The following is a 12,267-nucleotide window of genomic DNA, read 5'->3' as shown; positions in this document are numbered from 1 at the left end:
GTAAAGAGCTAATGGAAAAAATCACTGAGTCATTGCTGACTCACATTAAAGGCATTTCTCATGGCAGGGCCTGGCGTGCTCTGGGAGGCTCCCCAAAGCCTCCTGACTCCGTTGTGGCAGTGTCCTGGGAATGCCCTGTGACTCTGCTCAGTTACCTGTCCCACCATGAATGGATGCTACTACTGCCTAAAGGAACTCATAGAAAGGATTTCTAGTTGGACTCCTCTATCACATCAGCTCAGATGAGTCGTCTCTAACAGAGTTTATCCCATTTTCTCAGAGATGTCTTGTCTTACTCTCATTCCAGGAAGACCTGGGCCTCCGTCTTGTCCACGCTCTCCTGCAGGTCCGCTGGGGCCAGGGGGACCTGGGCTGCCACGCTCACCTGCAGGACCCTGGCAAGAGATGTGGAGATTCACAGCAAGGGAATCAGCCTCATATTGAAACTGAAATTGTCCATCCAAATTCACACGGAGTCTCCAAAAGTTTGGGGGAAGATTTATACCTTTTCGCCGGGAAGTCCATTGCTACCGGGTAAGCCACGGAAGCCAGGGGAGCCCTGCCAGATAAAAAACAAAGCTATGGATCATAGGCAGTATGACACAGGCAATAGCAACTGGGCTTTCTTCTAAACTATTTACCATTACACTTATCATTATGAAAATTATTGGGGGAAAAAAAAAGATGAAAGTGGTATTTCGCTGCAGTAAGAAGGACTGCAGTCTATTTTGTCTTTGATGGTAGCATTCCTGTTGAAATTATAGCCTGTCCTCCTTTATTTTTACCTGGCCCTGCATAATTATTTATGAGTTTTCTAAAGTACTATAAAAAACAAAATCACATTCAGTATTGACAATTATTTTCCTCTAACTCAATACTGAGAAGAGCTCTGTTGAATTGTTTTAATATTTATATTTGCTACTATCTTTATAAAAGAAATTTGAATTATAAATTTCATTTTGCAGCACCTTTTATATGTTTATTATGATTAATTAGTTCATTATGCATCTTTGGTTTCCTCATAGCTTCAGCAAATATTGCAAACAATTATTAAGTTAGGACTTACAAAAAATCAGCACAATTTCCTTTGTTTCTGATGGGAACAGAAATCTAAAATTTGTAATGGTGTTGTTATTTATTTTGTTGAATAAAACAGTTAGTGAATTTCTCTGTGAATTATTAAATTTTTGGAAAATTGTTTAATATAGTAGCCAATAAACTTGTTTGCAGTTGAAATATTATAATGTAGATGACATCCTGACAATATTGTTGATATTGAAGATGTATTAACAATAGATGTGTTGACATAAAGACATATCTTGAATGTAGAAGAATTCATATTAATTTCACTTTCCAGAGCAGAAATTCTTTTGATTGTTTATTTTTGTTATCTGAGAAGTAATTTTGAAATTTTGATTATTTGTTCCCCTTGTAGTTCACATAGTTTATGATTGCTTCTCAGCAAAAATCTTTTGGTGAAACTTCCAGATATATAAGATCACTGCTTCTTCTATATCAAAAACTGAAATTAATTTTTTTCCAACTGAGATAGATCCAAGAGCTGCAATTCAGAGGAGAAACTAGATAAGAATTCTCCCCAGTTTTGTGACCCAGTTTCACATCTGGAATTTGCTGAGAAGGTATATGGAGCCAAATTTCTCCTGGAAGTGTTTTGAACTTCAGACTTTTCTGTTTCTGTCTTGGCTCAAAGGTCATGTACCACAGCTCACCCTTTCTCCAGGGGTACCAGGTACTCCGTTCTGCCCAGGTTCTCCATTTGCACCTCTTTTCCCTTCCTCACCAGGAGGCCCAGGAGCACCTGGGGTGCCGTTTTCACCCTGGCAACAACAGAAACCAAGCCCATCACTGAATTAGAAGTCTCCAAAAAACCAAACAGGTTTGGTATGGGGAATGATTCAGGTTTAGAGTTCCTTGAAAGAAGTCTCTGGACACATTTTGAAATAACTTACACGCTCGCCTTTTGGTCCTGGATCTCCTTTTGCACCATCCTTACCAGGGTCTCCCTAAAAAGTAGAAAATCCCATTAAAATTATGGGTTGCAGCTGGGCATCATTTTGGAGCTACTAGACGTACTGAAATACTAGGAAGTAGACATGATATTTCAAATTATTGACTCCTTTTTTTTAATTTAACATTCTGCAAAGAAATCAGCATGCGCTGGCTGAACATGTAAGTGGAAGCCATGGGACTCCTTAAAAATGCAGTAAAGGAAAGAAGTGACACAATCTTAAAGACCATTGAGTAAAATTTGATATCTGTTCCTGAGCTATTTCAGACATCATTGAGTCTTTTGTTGAAAGTTCCTGAATATTTTCTCTGACAAAGAGCTACATGTGGTGTAAGGCTGTAAGAAAGGGTCTGCTGGGGTAAATGACAGTGAAAGACCAGGTACAACTCATGGGGTTTAGTGGACTGTGAACTCAACCCTTGGGAATTAAAACTGGTGAAAATAAGATTGTAAAACAACAGATTTTGTCTGATGTAGCTAATTTTCACAAGCAGTATGTTTGTTGTATCTGAATTTGTAGATAATTTAGGAAAGCAATTAGGTATTATCACCATATTTATGTATAATCTTTATATATAGCAATACCTATATGTATGAAACAAAATATGTTATATACTTATAAAAATAATTGCCTATTTTTAATTATAAAATAATTTATTAAACCATTTCAAGTGACTATGAGAAGATCAGTGGGGTTTTTTTAATGGTATCAGGCTTACTTCCACCATATTTGTTGGTACAACAATACAACAATGGTGTAAACACCATTAGTAACTCACCGGACTGCCTTTTGCCCCGGGGTTTCCACTTGCACCTGGAGGACCTGGAAGACCACGGCCTCCTGGCAGACCAGGAGCACCAGGAATACCAGAAGGTCCCTGCAGAGAGAGAACAACGGACAGAGATGAGGAGAGAGTGGCATTGGTGGACTCTACCCAGTCCAAACAGCAACCCTCTCCAACAGAGTACAGAAATGGCAGACATGTGGAAAGGACCTACCATTTCACCCTTGTTGCCAGGGCTTCCAGCTCTTCCAGGAGGGCCCTGGAAAAATAAATATCTGAGTAACCAATGCTGCTAACCCAGGACCAGAACAAAGGGCTCTGTGAAGAGCAGGTGACACAGCACCTCTCAGGTCCCAAGTGTTATTGATGTACCTGAGGCCCAGGTGGCCCAGCATTACCCTGAGGACCAGGTTCTCCCCTCTCTCCAGGACTACCACTAACACCAGCAGGACCAGGAGGACCAGCTTCCCCCTATGGAAAAAAAAAAACCAGTACAATGAGAAAATGAAGGCATTTTAGGCATCTCCAGGGCAGTCACCATTAAATTAATGGTTTCTACCACTTAGTGGTGTTTTGTTGTGGGCATTCATGAAGGTGATGAGGATTGGGTTTGTCTAATGCCACATACAGCACATCTGTTCAAGGCTTGCAAACAGTGTAATAGCAGCCAGGAAAAGGAGAGCTCATAAAATAATGATGTAGAGTGACATCAGCTGTGTAACTAGAGAAAGGACCAAATCCCATGTAGTTATGTGTCTTTAGTTGAATACCTTAAAACCTGGAGAGCCTGGAAATCCTGCGGTTCCAGGGGGACCCGGGGGACCCTTAAAAGTGAAAGAAATACTGTTAATGCAAAAGGTAAAAGCCATATGGAATTAACCTTAAGTTTAAAAAGGGAGTCTAATTATGGGATTTTTCTCTGAGTAAGGAAACACCTGGAAAATAGCAAATATAAATCATGCTGTAAAAGATGAGATTGGCTAGTCCTAAAATATCACACCTACATCTTAGTTACCCTGACTTTTACATGTTCAGTTGAATTTCTGTGTTTCAAATTTAAAAACATAAAATCCATCATTAAGGAGATTAAGTTATAAAAACTTTCAAAATTTGTTCTAATTATAAAAAAAGAAGGAGAAAAGAAAGCCAATACAGCTGTTACACACACAAGTGGACGTGCTCAGGTTTCTAGGCAGATGGGAAAGAAAAATGTTTGCTAACTCAATAATTTATTTGATAAGATCATTCAAATTTTGATCTTCAGGAAGTGTAGCAATTCCATCCATCTACATGTTCTCTGAGAACAGTCTGGGTTTAGACTTCTACATTTCCTGATTTACGGTGTTAAAGCTCTCCTATCACACTGTATCCTTTAAGTATATTAACCAACACAGTGGAATATACACAATTGAAACACAATTAAATATAATGCTCATTCTTGAATTGGCACCCCAGTTTTGGGTTTGCTGGCACTGCAGAACATCTGCTAGAAGTAATTAGACTAAAGCAACACAAATACTGAAAGTCAAAGTTGCCTTACAGGTGGGCCTGCTGCTCCTGGAGATCCGTCTTTGCCGTGGGCACCCTACAGAAAGAAGAGTGGTATTAGGTACAGAGCACTACCCTGGACACAGAACCCACATCCTTTCATGTCCACGACTCAGGGACCATGTTTATGTGTCTGTTCTTTCCCACTTTGTTGACTAAGACCCAAGGATTCCTTAAATGAGAAATTCCGAAGTAATAATTAACTAAATATTTTGTGAAGGAATATCCAATGCTTTACGTGACTTGCACTGTGACAGGAAGATGTAAAAATACATTCCTATTAAATTTCTTAAGGAAGTAACAGCTACATTCACATTGTCTGTGTGAATAAGTAAGATTACAATAGATGTGTATTTCAAAGTACAGTTCCTTCTGATTCACATAAAAGGCTAAATTTCACTCCAAAAACCTGATGAACACTGATGACTTAAACCCTGTTGCCTGTTTTGCAGTCATATTAGACCAGACCCTCTGCTCAGGTAGTGTCTGCACAAACAAGGTGCTGGCTGAAAACTGCTTTGTTGATTGCGTCAAATGCTATTGAACTAAGAATTCCTTCAGAGTGAGACATACTCTCTAACCCACCAAAGGGGAATTTTATCATTTCCCACAAGTTACTTCTGAGATTGCATTTTTTCCCTCTCTCTACTGTCCCCTGCCACTCTTTGCTTCCATTCCTCCTCCCTGCTTCTCTTTGCCAAACCTGAGCTTATGCTGAAACAGTGACCTCTTCCTCAATGTGTAATCTATTCATTTTAAAGAGCGAAACAGGAAATAAGATGGTGAATGCGTTGTGGATTAGAAGTGGTACATCTTTAACTGGGGACTGAAAAGTTTTCATGTGAGATTTCTACAGATGCTATATAGTTTTTTACTCCTTTGCATTACAACTGCTTTATGGAAGTAGGAAATTCTCAACATATTGAGTCCAAATATGTGCTGCCTCTGGATAAGAACAATGTCTGCAATTACTTACAGGGCCACCGGGATTCCCAGGCCTTCCTCTTTCTCCAGCTGGACCTCTTGGTCCCTAGAAAACATGTTAAAATGAATCTGTTAAATGGCTTCTAAAGTCAGATGGCTGAGCAAAGAGACATTGCTCTTATTTGTGTAACTCACTATTGTCTGCTGCAGGTGGCAGAGTAATTAAAGTTAAAAGGATGAGGAACAACTCAGCTAACATTTAAACACTTCAGGATGCACATATTTACCGGTTGGCCTGGTGCTCCATTTACGCCAGGAAGACCAGTTTCACCCTGTTAAAGAGAGAAAAGAAAATGAACTTTGGTAAGAACATTTTTTGGTTTATTCAAGGGGAAGAGAAGCAGAAAAAAGCCCAGTTTGTTATCCCTTTCTATGGAGTGCTGGGTGTTCTCAGCATTAACTGAGTTCTGAGAAGTGTAAACAAGGGTCAAATCAAAAATTAAACAGGAAATAAAAATCAGAAAGACTCAGCTTTCAAAATACTATGCAAGAAAGCCAGATGACCAAGACTTGTCCCTTCATTTTGGTATCTCATGTTTATTATGGCTGGAAAATTGGGACATGATGTGGTTCTGAATGCTTAGCTCCTTTGGAATGATTAACATTCTTTTCATGGAGCATGGAGGTATTAAATGGGCTTCTTTAATGCTTATTGTATTTTTATAATTGTTTAAGATGTAATGCACAGCTATACAACAAATAATGGGGTCATTCCTCTACCTACTTAGAAAGACGACACTCTAGATTTTTACCTTTGGACCAGGAGCACCACTGTCACCTTTGGCACCATCTTTTCCATCAAAACCCTGTGGGAGAGTAAAACCATATCTGTGAATTGTATTCCTCCTACATTCTGGAAAGCTTGATTCCTCTTGGCAAAATATTAAGCCCCCAAAAGGGGCATATTTTCAATAATGAGTGCTATCAGCTGTTGGAACCCTTCTTGGCATTAGGGATGGAGCTCTACAACTGAGGTAACCAGAAAAAACATGAATCTTTGTTATGGAAGTCCAGATGACATTGTGCAGAAATTAACTTTAATTCTATGATTCAGTCTTGGAAATGATGACTGAAAGATCACAACTGCACAACACCATAATTCAAGGAGAGTAACAGACTCAGCTATAATCAGTATACTCAGTACTTACTCGTTGGCCTTTCATCCCAGGCATCCCAGGCATTCCAGGATGTCCTTTGTGACCCTAAACACATAAATATAGAAAGATTAATAAATCATGTACTTATTGTATGGAGGGCACAAGCCAATGTTCACTGCGTGTCATTTGCACTTGACTAACTTGATGTGGGAAAACAAAACCTATGATTACAAGACCATTGTTATTGGGAGATTTTCCATACCGGTAATCCAGGGATTCCACGATCTCCATTCCTGCCTGGTCTTCCTGGTTCTCCCTGTTGAAAGAAGATAATTTTTTTAGTGTTTTGTTATTACTTGACTCACTGGCAAAGCACCAGTTGTGGTAGAACAAGGTGAGTTGGAGTAGGCAGGTGAAACTTCCACCAAAGACAGTGGTGGTCTTGCAAATCCTCTCAGGGTGACAGTTCACTCTGTCACTGCCTTCTGGATAACAACTGCCAGAATTTATAAACTCAGCTTTTAACAAGATTCTAGTTAATTTCTACGTTACTTCAAGACAACCTTTAGCAAGAGATGATCCCATTAAACTTATTTTTCTTAGTAAAACACTCAAAATGGACACAGACTGTATGTTTGCGCCTTGCCTGGCGCTCCCCCTATTCAGGGCTCCCAGCTGTGACACACACAATTGGTGTCAATGGCTGTAAGCCCCAGAGTAAGATTTTAAGGGGGCAGAAAGCTACCACTACTGTTTGATTTTCTTTATAATTGATAATTTATTTTGCACCAAATAAATAGCATGTCTCATACTTACATGTTGGGGTTTTTTTTAATCAATCAAATTGCCTGCTAAAATTGAACCTTTTATGGAATGGACAATTAGACCTTATGTAAGCCAAATTTACTTTCTTGAAGACATGTTGTCAAATGGAGACATAGGGAGATGTTAAAAATTCTCAAATGCAATAATATTAATGTCCTCTATTGTCTTGCAACTTAATTAACTTTTTTCTTCCTATTTATTAATAATGGGATGAATAATAGTGAACTTACATCTTTTCCTGGTGGACCAACTGGGCCTATCATTCCAACAGGGCCTGGTGGTCCCTGTAGAAAAGCATTATAAATATATTATTATATACATAATATAATTATATATGTATTATACATAAATTATATTATATATTAACTACAATAATAGCAAATATTAAGTATTTTTCAAGCTAAAAATGCATTAGGCATCCATCATAAATACTTGTACATTTGACATGCATCATAATAAACAACTAGGATAAACTGCAACATTTCCATCCACTGCAGAGGTGACACAGACTCCTGCTTTTGAGGTCATGCCTTTAACATGCACAGTGATACTGAATGGGTACATACAGGAGGGCCGGGTTGTCCTGGTTCTCCAGGGGAGCCCTGGTATCCAGCAGAACCCTGGAATGCAGCAAAAAACTCAGTTAAGATGTGAACAACTACATGCACCATCCCCTGGTGCACTTATATTTTATAATCCCATAATTGTAAGGAAAACTGTAGTCAGATCAGTCAACAAATGGCCAAAGGTGAAATTACCAGAAACAGGTAGAACATGCCTCCATGAAAAGGGAATTAATCTGCTCCTCTAAAAGGAGACAGATGTTGAAAAACTCAGACCCTTGGTGTGTTCACTGAATGTGCATCCCACTTTCCTTTATCTCCTGTTAATATTTTGTATGGATAGACATTTGGGAATGTCAACAGGATGTCAGGCAGTGGCATGTCTTCAAATAATGTTAACTGACACCCCACGGACTTGCAGAGATCTCAAGGGGTACACAAGGATTTCAGCCAGCACAGTATATTGATCTCAGCTCTTGAGTCTTGGTGATGGTACAGCCCAAGATGACATTTATGCATAAAATTCTTCAGCATAGTATCTAGTTTTGAAAAGTGCTTGATATTTATGACAGAGAAAAGGAGGAGCTCATATAAAAGAATACAAGATGATTATGAGAATATTAATGTTACTTACAGGGGGACCTGCATGACCAGGTGGGCCAGGGGGACCACTGGGGCCAGGGGGTCCTGGAAAGCCACTCTACAGTGTAGATTAAAAAATAGTAGTTACATTAATGTAATATAGCTATAAAGCTTAATATAGTCACAATAGTCATCAATAACTGTGAAATAAACTTTTACATAATTAGTTCAGAGAAAAGTCCTCGGTGACCTGCACTTGGTGCAGTAAAAAGGAAGCAGCAGTATATTCACACAGTGCTGAAGAAATACATTGTCTAATTGTCCCTTCAGAACAGGCTTCACTGGGTTGCTCCTTGCAGGCTTGGCTAACATACTCCCAAGGTATTTTCAGAGCTGCAGCTTTTCATTTTTGAGTCACTACTGCCCTTCTCTAGACCCCAGAGGGATGCTCAGAACTCTGCCTTTCAGCTGCCTGAAGGGGAAGAATAGAAAGTAGAACCAAATGTGTTAGACAGAAAAAATGAGTGTCAGCTTCTCTTCCGTGTAACTGAGATTAATTAGCCCAACACCAGAGATTCCTCATGACCTAGGGATACACTGAATTAAGGTCATACTTTTGTTGTAGTCAGCAAGACAAACATGTTCAGCAGTGAAATATTTGCTGAACTTTATCAGTACTAAGCCATAAGAAATGAGGTCTAGACTAATCAAAACCTCAATATTTCTACTTTGTGTAGCAACAACCACAAAAAGTATTTGATACTGCAAAACAGAAAGCATTTAAAAATTAGCACAGTGGTCTACTGCAGATATAGGTTTTTTTTTTTAAAAAAAAAAGCTTTTGTTAAATTAAACTCTTCACATGTTTCCTTCAGCCAAAAGAATCACATATATGGATGATATGAGGATCACTGTGTGCTGCAGTACTGGCAGAATATTCCATAGTTAATATTGCATGGAATCTGTTTCACAGAATATTGTCACAGTGTGTCAGAAAAGGCCACATATTACAATTTTATGAACCTAATTTTCATAATACAAGATTATCAGTATTGCTGTACTATATTAGCATATGTAGGACAGTACATTACTATCTACAAAAATAAATAATATTAGTTCACAGTTGTCTTCTGTCTAAAAAAGAGAGCCATTTTAATATTTGCTGTTTTCTAGGAGAGAAATACAGCAAGAGGCAGAGCTCTGAGGGTTTGGGAAATGGGGCTGCCTTGAACAGTCCCTGTTAATTGTTAGAACTCATTTGGTATAAAGTAGCTATAGATTCAGCCAGAATTAAAGCCATCAACTCATCAAGAGCAATCAATCAATCAGACATACAGCTATAAACAAACGAGATACAATTTTTTTCAAGTTACACACTGCAGAGATAAACTGATAGTTAGGGGTGTGCTTGCTGCTAGAATCTCCAGACTTTGAACGTCCTCCAGTTAGTGATTGTGCACTGGTGGAAAGAGACAAAGACAATATGTGGAGGTTACATGGGCAAGTGAAGAGAAACTGTGATGTAAAGCACAAAATCAGTCTATAAGTGGTGTAAAGCCATGGGAATACAGCAATGGAGAGATGTGTGATTGAGGAAGTACCAGGCATGGTAACCACACACAGCCAATGCTGGTACTATATTTTTTTGTTTTGCTAATATTCCAAATTATTTCAGTTTGGAAATTTATTCATTAGGAGTATTTAAATTAAATTTGATATATTTATAAAATAATAAAGAAATTGGTCTATGTAATGAAAATTATAAATGTTATTTAGCTCTAGTGATTTCAGCCACATCTGCCTGTAACTGCTGGTACTTACTTTGAGGTCACATATGCTATGATGCAATATAAAAGCCCTTATGACCTGAAAATATACAGACAACCCTGAAGATGTTCTAGGGTGCTCAATAAAATAGTTTGGTGGGGTTTTTTAACCCGAGTCCAGGAGTCAGAGCACAAGAAATCACTAATTACTTCCAGGAAAAAAGCCAAAATATAGAGGAGTTAACCACAGTTAACTGAAGGTGCCTCTGTTATCTGCCTGATTCAGCACTTCCCATATTAAGACACCATGTAGCAGAATGTAGATGGTATGGCAGCTGTGGGTGAAAACTGTGAAGAGTGAATAGGAATAAATGAATAAAGAAGGACAAAAATGGATGGTTGAAGAAAAATGCATGGATTATCATATTAGCAAATGAAGAAGGTAGGAATAGATTAAAATGAAGGTGAGAAAATAATGACTATATTTCAGGAAAAAGAGCTGTTATAATTAGTAGACCTTATTTCACAAGATGATCAAATGGAATTCCTTCCTTCCTTCCTGCCTCCCTCCCTCTCCTTTCTTCCTCTCCCTTCCTTCATTTTCTCGGAACTGCCTTACTATGCTACAACATGTGATACCCAAACCATGTTATGCAGAATTGGGCTGTAAATAGTGATAATGTTTAATGAAGCACAACCAATTTCCAGTAGCAAGAGGCAGAGCTTGCTACTTGCAATGCACCACACCCTCTATGTAGCAGGTTGCCTGAATCAAGAAACTTCACGTTGAATATCTCTAAATCCCAGTGCCTAAAAGGAGAATAATGAGTTGCAACATTCAGATTTATATTACACATGAAGCATAGCTCAGGTACAACTCTTTGAGGCAGTCCATGCTTTTTCTCACTTAAAACCTGAAAATCTTGGACCAGGTCTAGCAGGCAGATACAGTCTTAGTACACAGTCTGAGTAGCTGTGGGTAAAAAATGGTAATTGTAAAAGAAAAAAAGTGAAAATTTGTTTTGGAATGAATAAAGTTTATAAGAAGGGTTTACTCTCTTGTTATCAGGCAAGTTAGAATAGTAGAAAAGTTAGCAAGTATGGAATATTGTACTCAGTAAAGACAAATTATACTGAGTGGGTGAAGGAAGATTAAAGGCAGTGGAAGAGGTAAAAATTGTTGAAAGGAAGGGAAGAAATTAGTGGAAGAATATCAAGCAGATAAACGAGGAATGTACATGAGACAGAAAGGGAAAAATGTTTAGGTAGTGTAAGAAGGTGAATCACAGACAGAGATGAAGAAAAGGAAGGTAAGAAACTGAAGAAAGAAAGTTAAAAATAAAAAATCCAGATCATCTATAGCTACTTTCTAGAACAGTGTTGCTGAACAAACTGATGCCTTACATCACATTCAACTTGCAGGCAATAATTAAATGAAAACTTATATTGTTGGATTAAAATCAGGGTACATTCACATCCAAGGTATGAGCAGAAAATATGTTCTTTAAAAAGAAGAAAGGAGAGAAAAAAAGCTTTATCATCTTACAATGGGTTGTGGGTACCCGATACCAGCTCCACCAGCCTTCACATCATAGGAGTCATACTGTGGAGAAAAACTCTGTAAAAGAAATAGAGAAAAAAAGGAAGAAAAAAAAAAAAGTGATTGTTATAAACCAAATAAGTGTTTTTTCCTACAGTGATATGGCAAATGCATGGAAATAACTCATTTGTATCTGCTGAATAGTACTAGCTTGACCTATAGCTGCCATATATTTACAAAAGAGAAGCCCAGCCAGTGTCTTCTTTCTGAGGTCATGGTGACATTAAACTCCCTAGACTGGGCACATCCATTTTTCTTTTTGACAGCTAGGCCTCAGCTGAACCACAATATTACCTTTCTCTCTCCTTTTACTCTGGTTTGACTCCTCCTTAGCTTCTTTCCCCATTTTCTCTGTCTGTCTCTTTTCTGTCGGACTTAGTTGTCACTCAAGGAAGTTGATGAAATATTTTATGTTGCTCTAAAGAGAACAGCTGTTTATTATTATTATTATTTTCATTTTCCTGATTTCTTTTACCTGTGCCTAATGA

General features: G+C 38.2%; 1 protein-coding gene across 1 annotated transcript in view; it reads right to left on the bottom strand.

Annotated features, from left to right (window-relative positions):
- Window positions 1–12,267, bottom strand: part of COL3A1 (collagen type III alpha 1 chain) — a 49,532-nt gene that overhangs the window by 15,995 nt on the left and 21,270 nt on the right. The window contains exons 5-22 of the mRNA XM_053982617.1: window positions 11,726–11,797; window positions 8,466–8,531; window positions 7,835–7,888; window positions 7,499–7,552; window positions 6,706–6,759; window positions 6,495–6,548; window positions 6,099–6,152; window positions 5,574–5,618; window positions 5,339–5,392; window positions 4,355–4,399; window positions 3,585–3,638; window positions 3,187–3,285; window positions 3,029–3,073; window positions 2,809–2,907; window positions 1,971–2,024; window positions 1,731–1,838; window positions 506–559; window positions 297–395 (exon numbers count right to left, since the gene is read on the bottom strand). Of these exons, the coding sequence (XP_053838592.1) occupies window positions 297–395; window positions 506–559; window positions 1,731–1,838; window positions 1,971–2,024; window positions 2,809–2,907; window positions 3,029–3,073; window positions 3,187–3,285; window positions 3,585–3,638; window positions 4,355–4,399; window positions 5,339–5,392; window positions 5,574–5,618; window positions 6,099–6,152; window positions 6,495–6,548; window positions 6,706–6,759; window positions 7,499–7,552; window positions 7,835–7,888; window positions 8,466–8,531; window positions 11,726–11,797 (1,164 nt within the window). The remainder of the gene's footprint in view (window positions 1–296; window positions 396–505; window positions 560–1,730; window positions 1,839–1,970; window positions 2,025–2,808; window positions 2,908–3,028; window positions 3,074–3,186; window positions 3,286–3,584; window positions 3,639–4,354; window positions 4,400–5,338; window positions 5,393–5,573; window positions 5,619–6,098; window positions 6,153–6,494; window positions 6,549–6,705; window positions 6,760–7,498; window positions 7,553–7,834; window positions 7,889–8,465; window positions 8,532–11,725; window positions 11,798–12,267) is intronic.

Source organism: Vidua macroura, chromosome 7 (assembly GCF_024509145.1).
Source record: "Vidua macroura isolate BioBank_ID:100142 chromosome 7, ASM2450914v1, whole genome shotgun sequence".
Lineage (NCBI taxonomy): Eukaryota > Metazoa > Chordata > Aves > Passeriformes > Viduidae > Vidua > Vidua macroura.
This window is presented reverse-complemented; position numbering and strand designations above follow the sequence as displayed.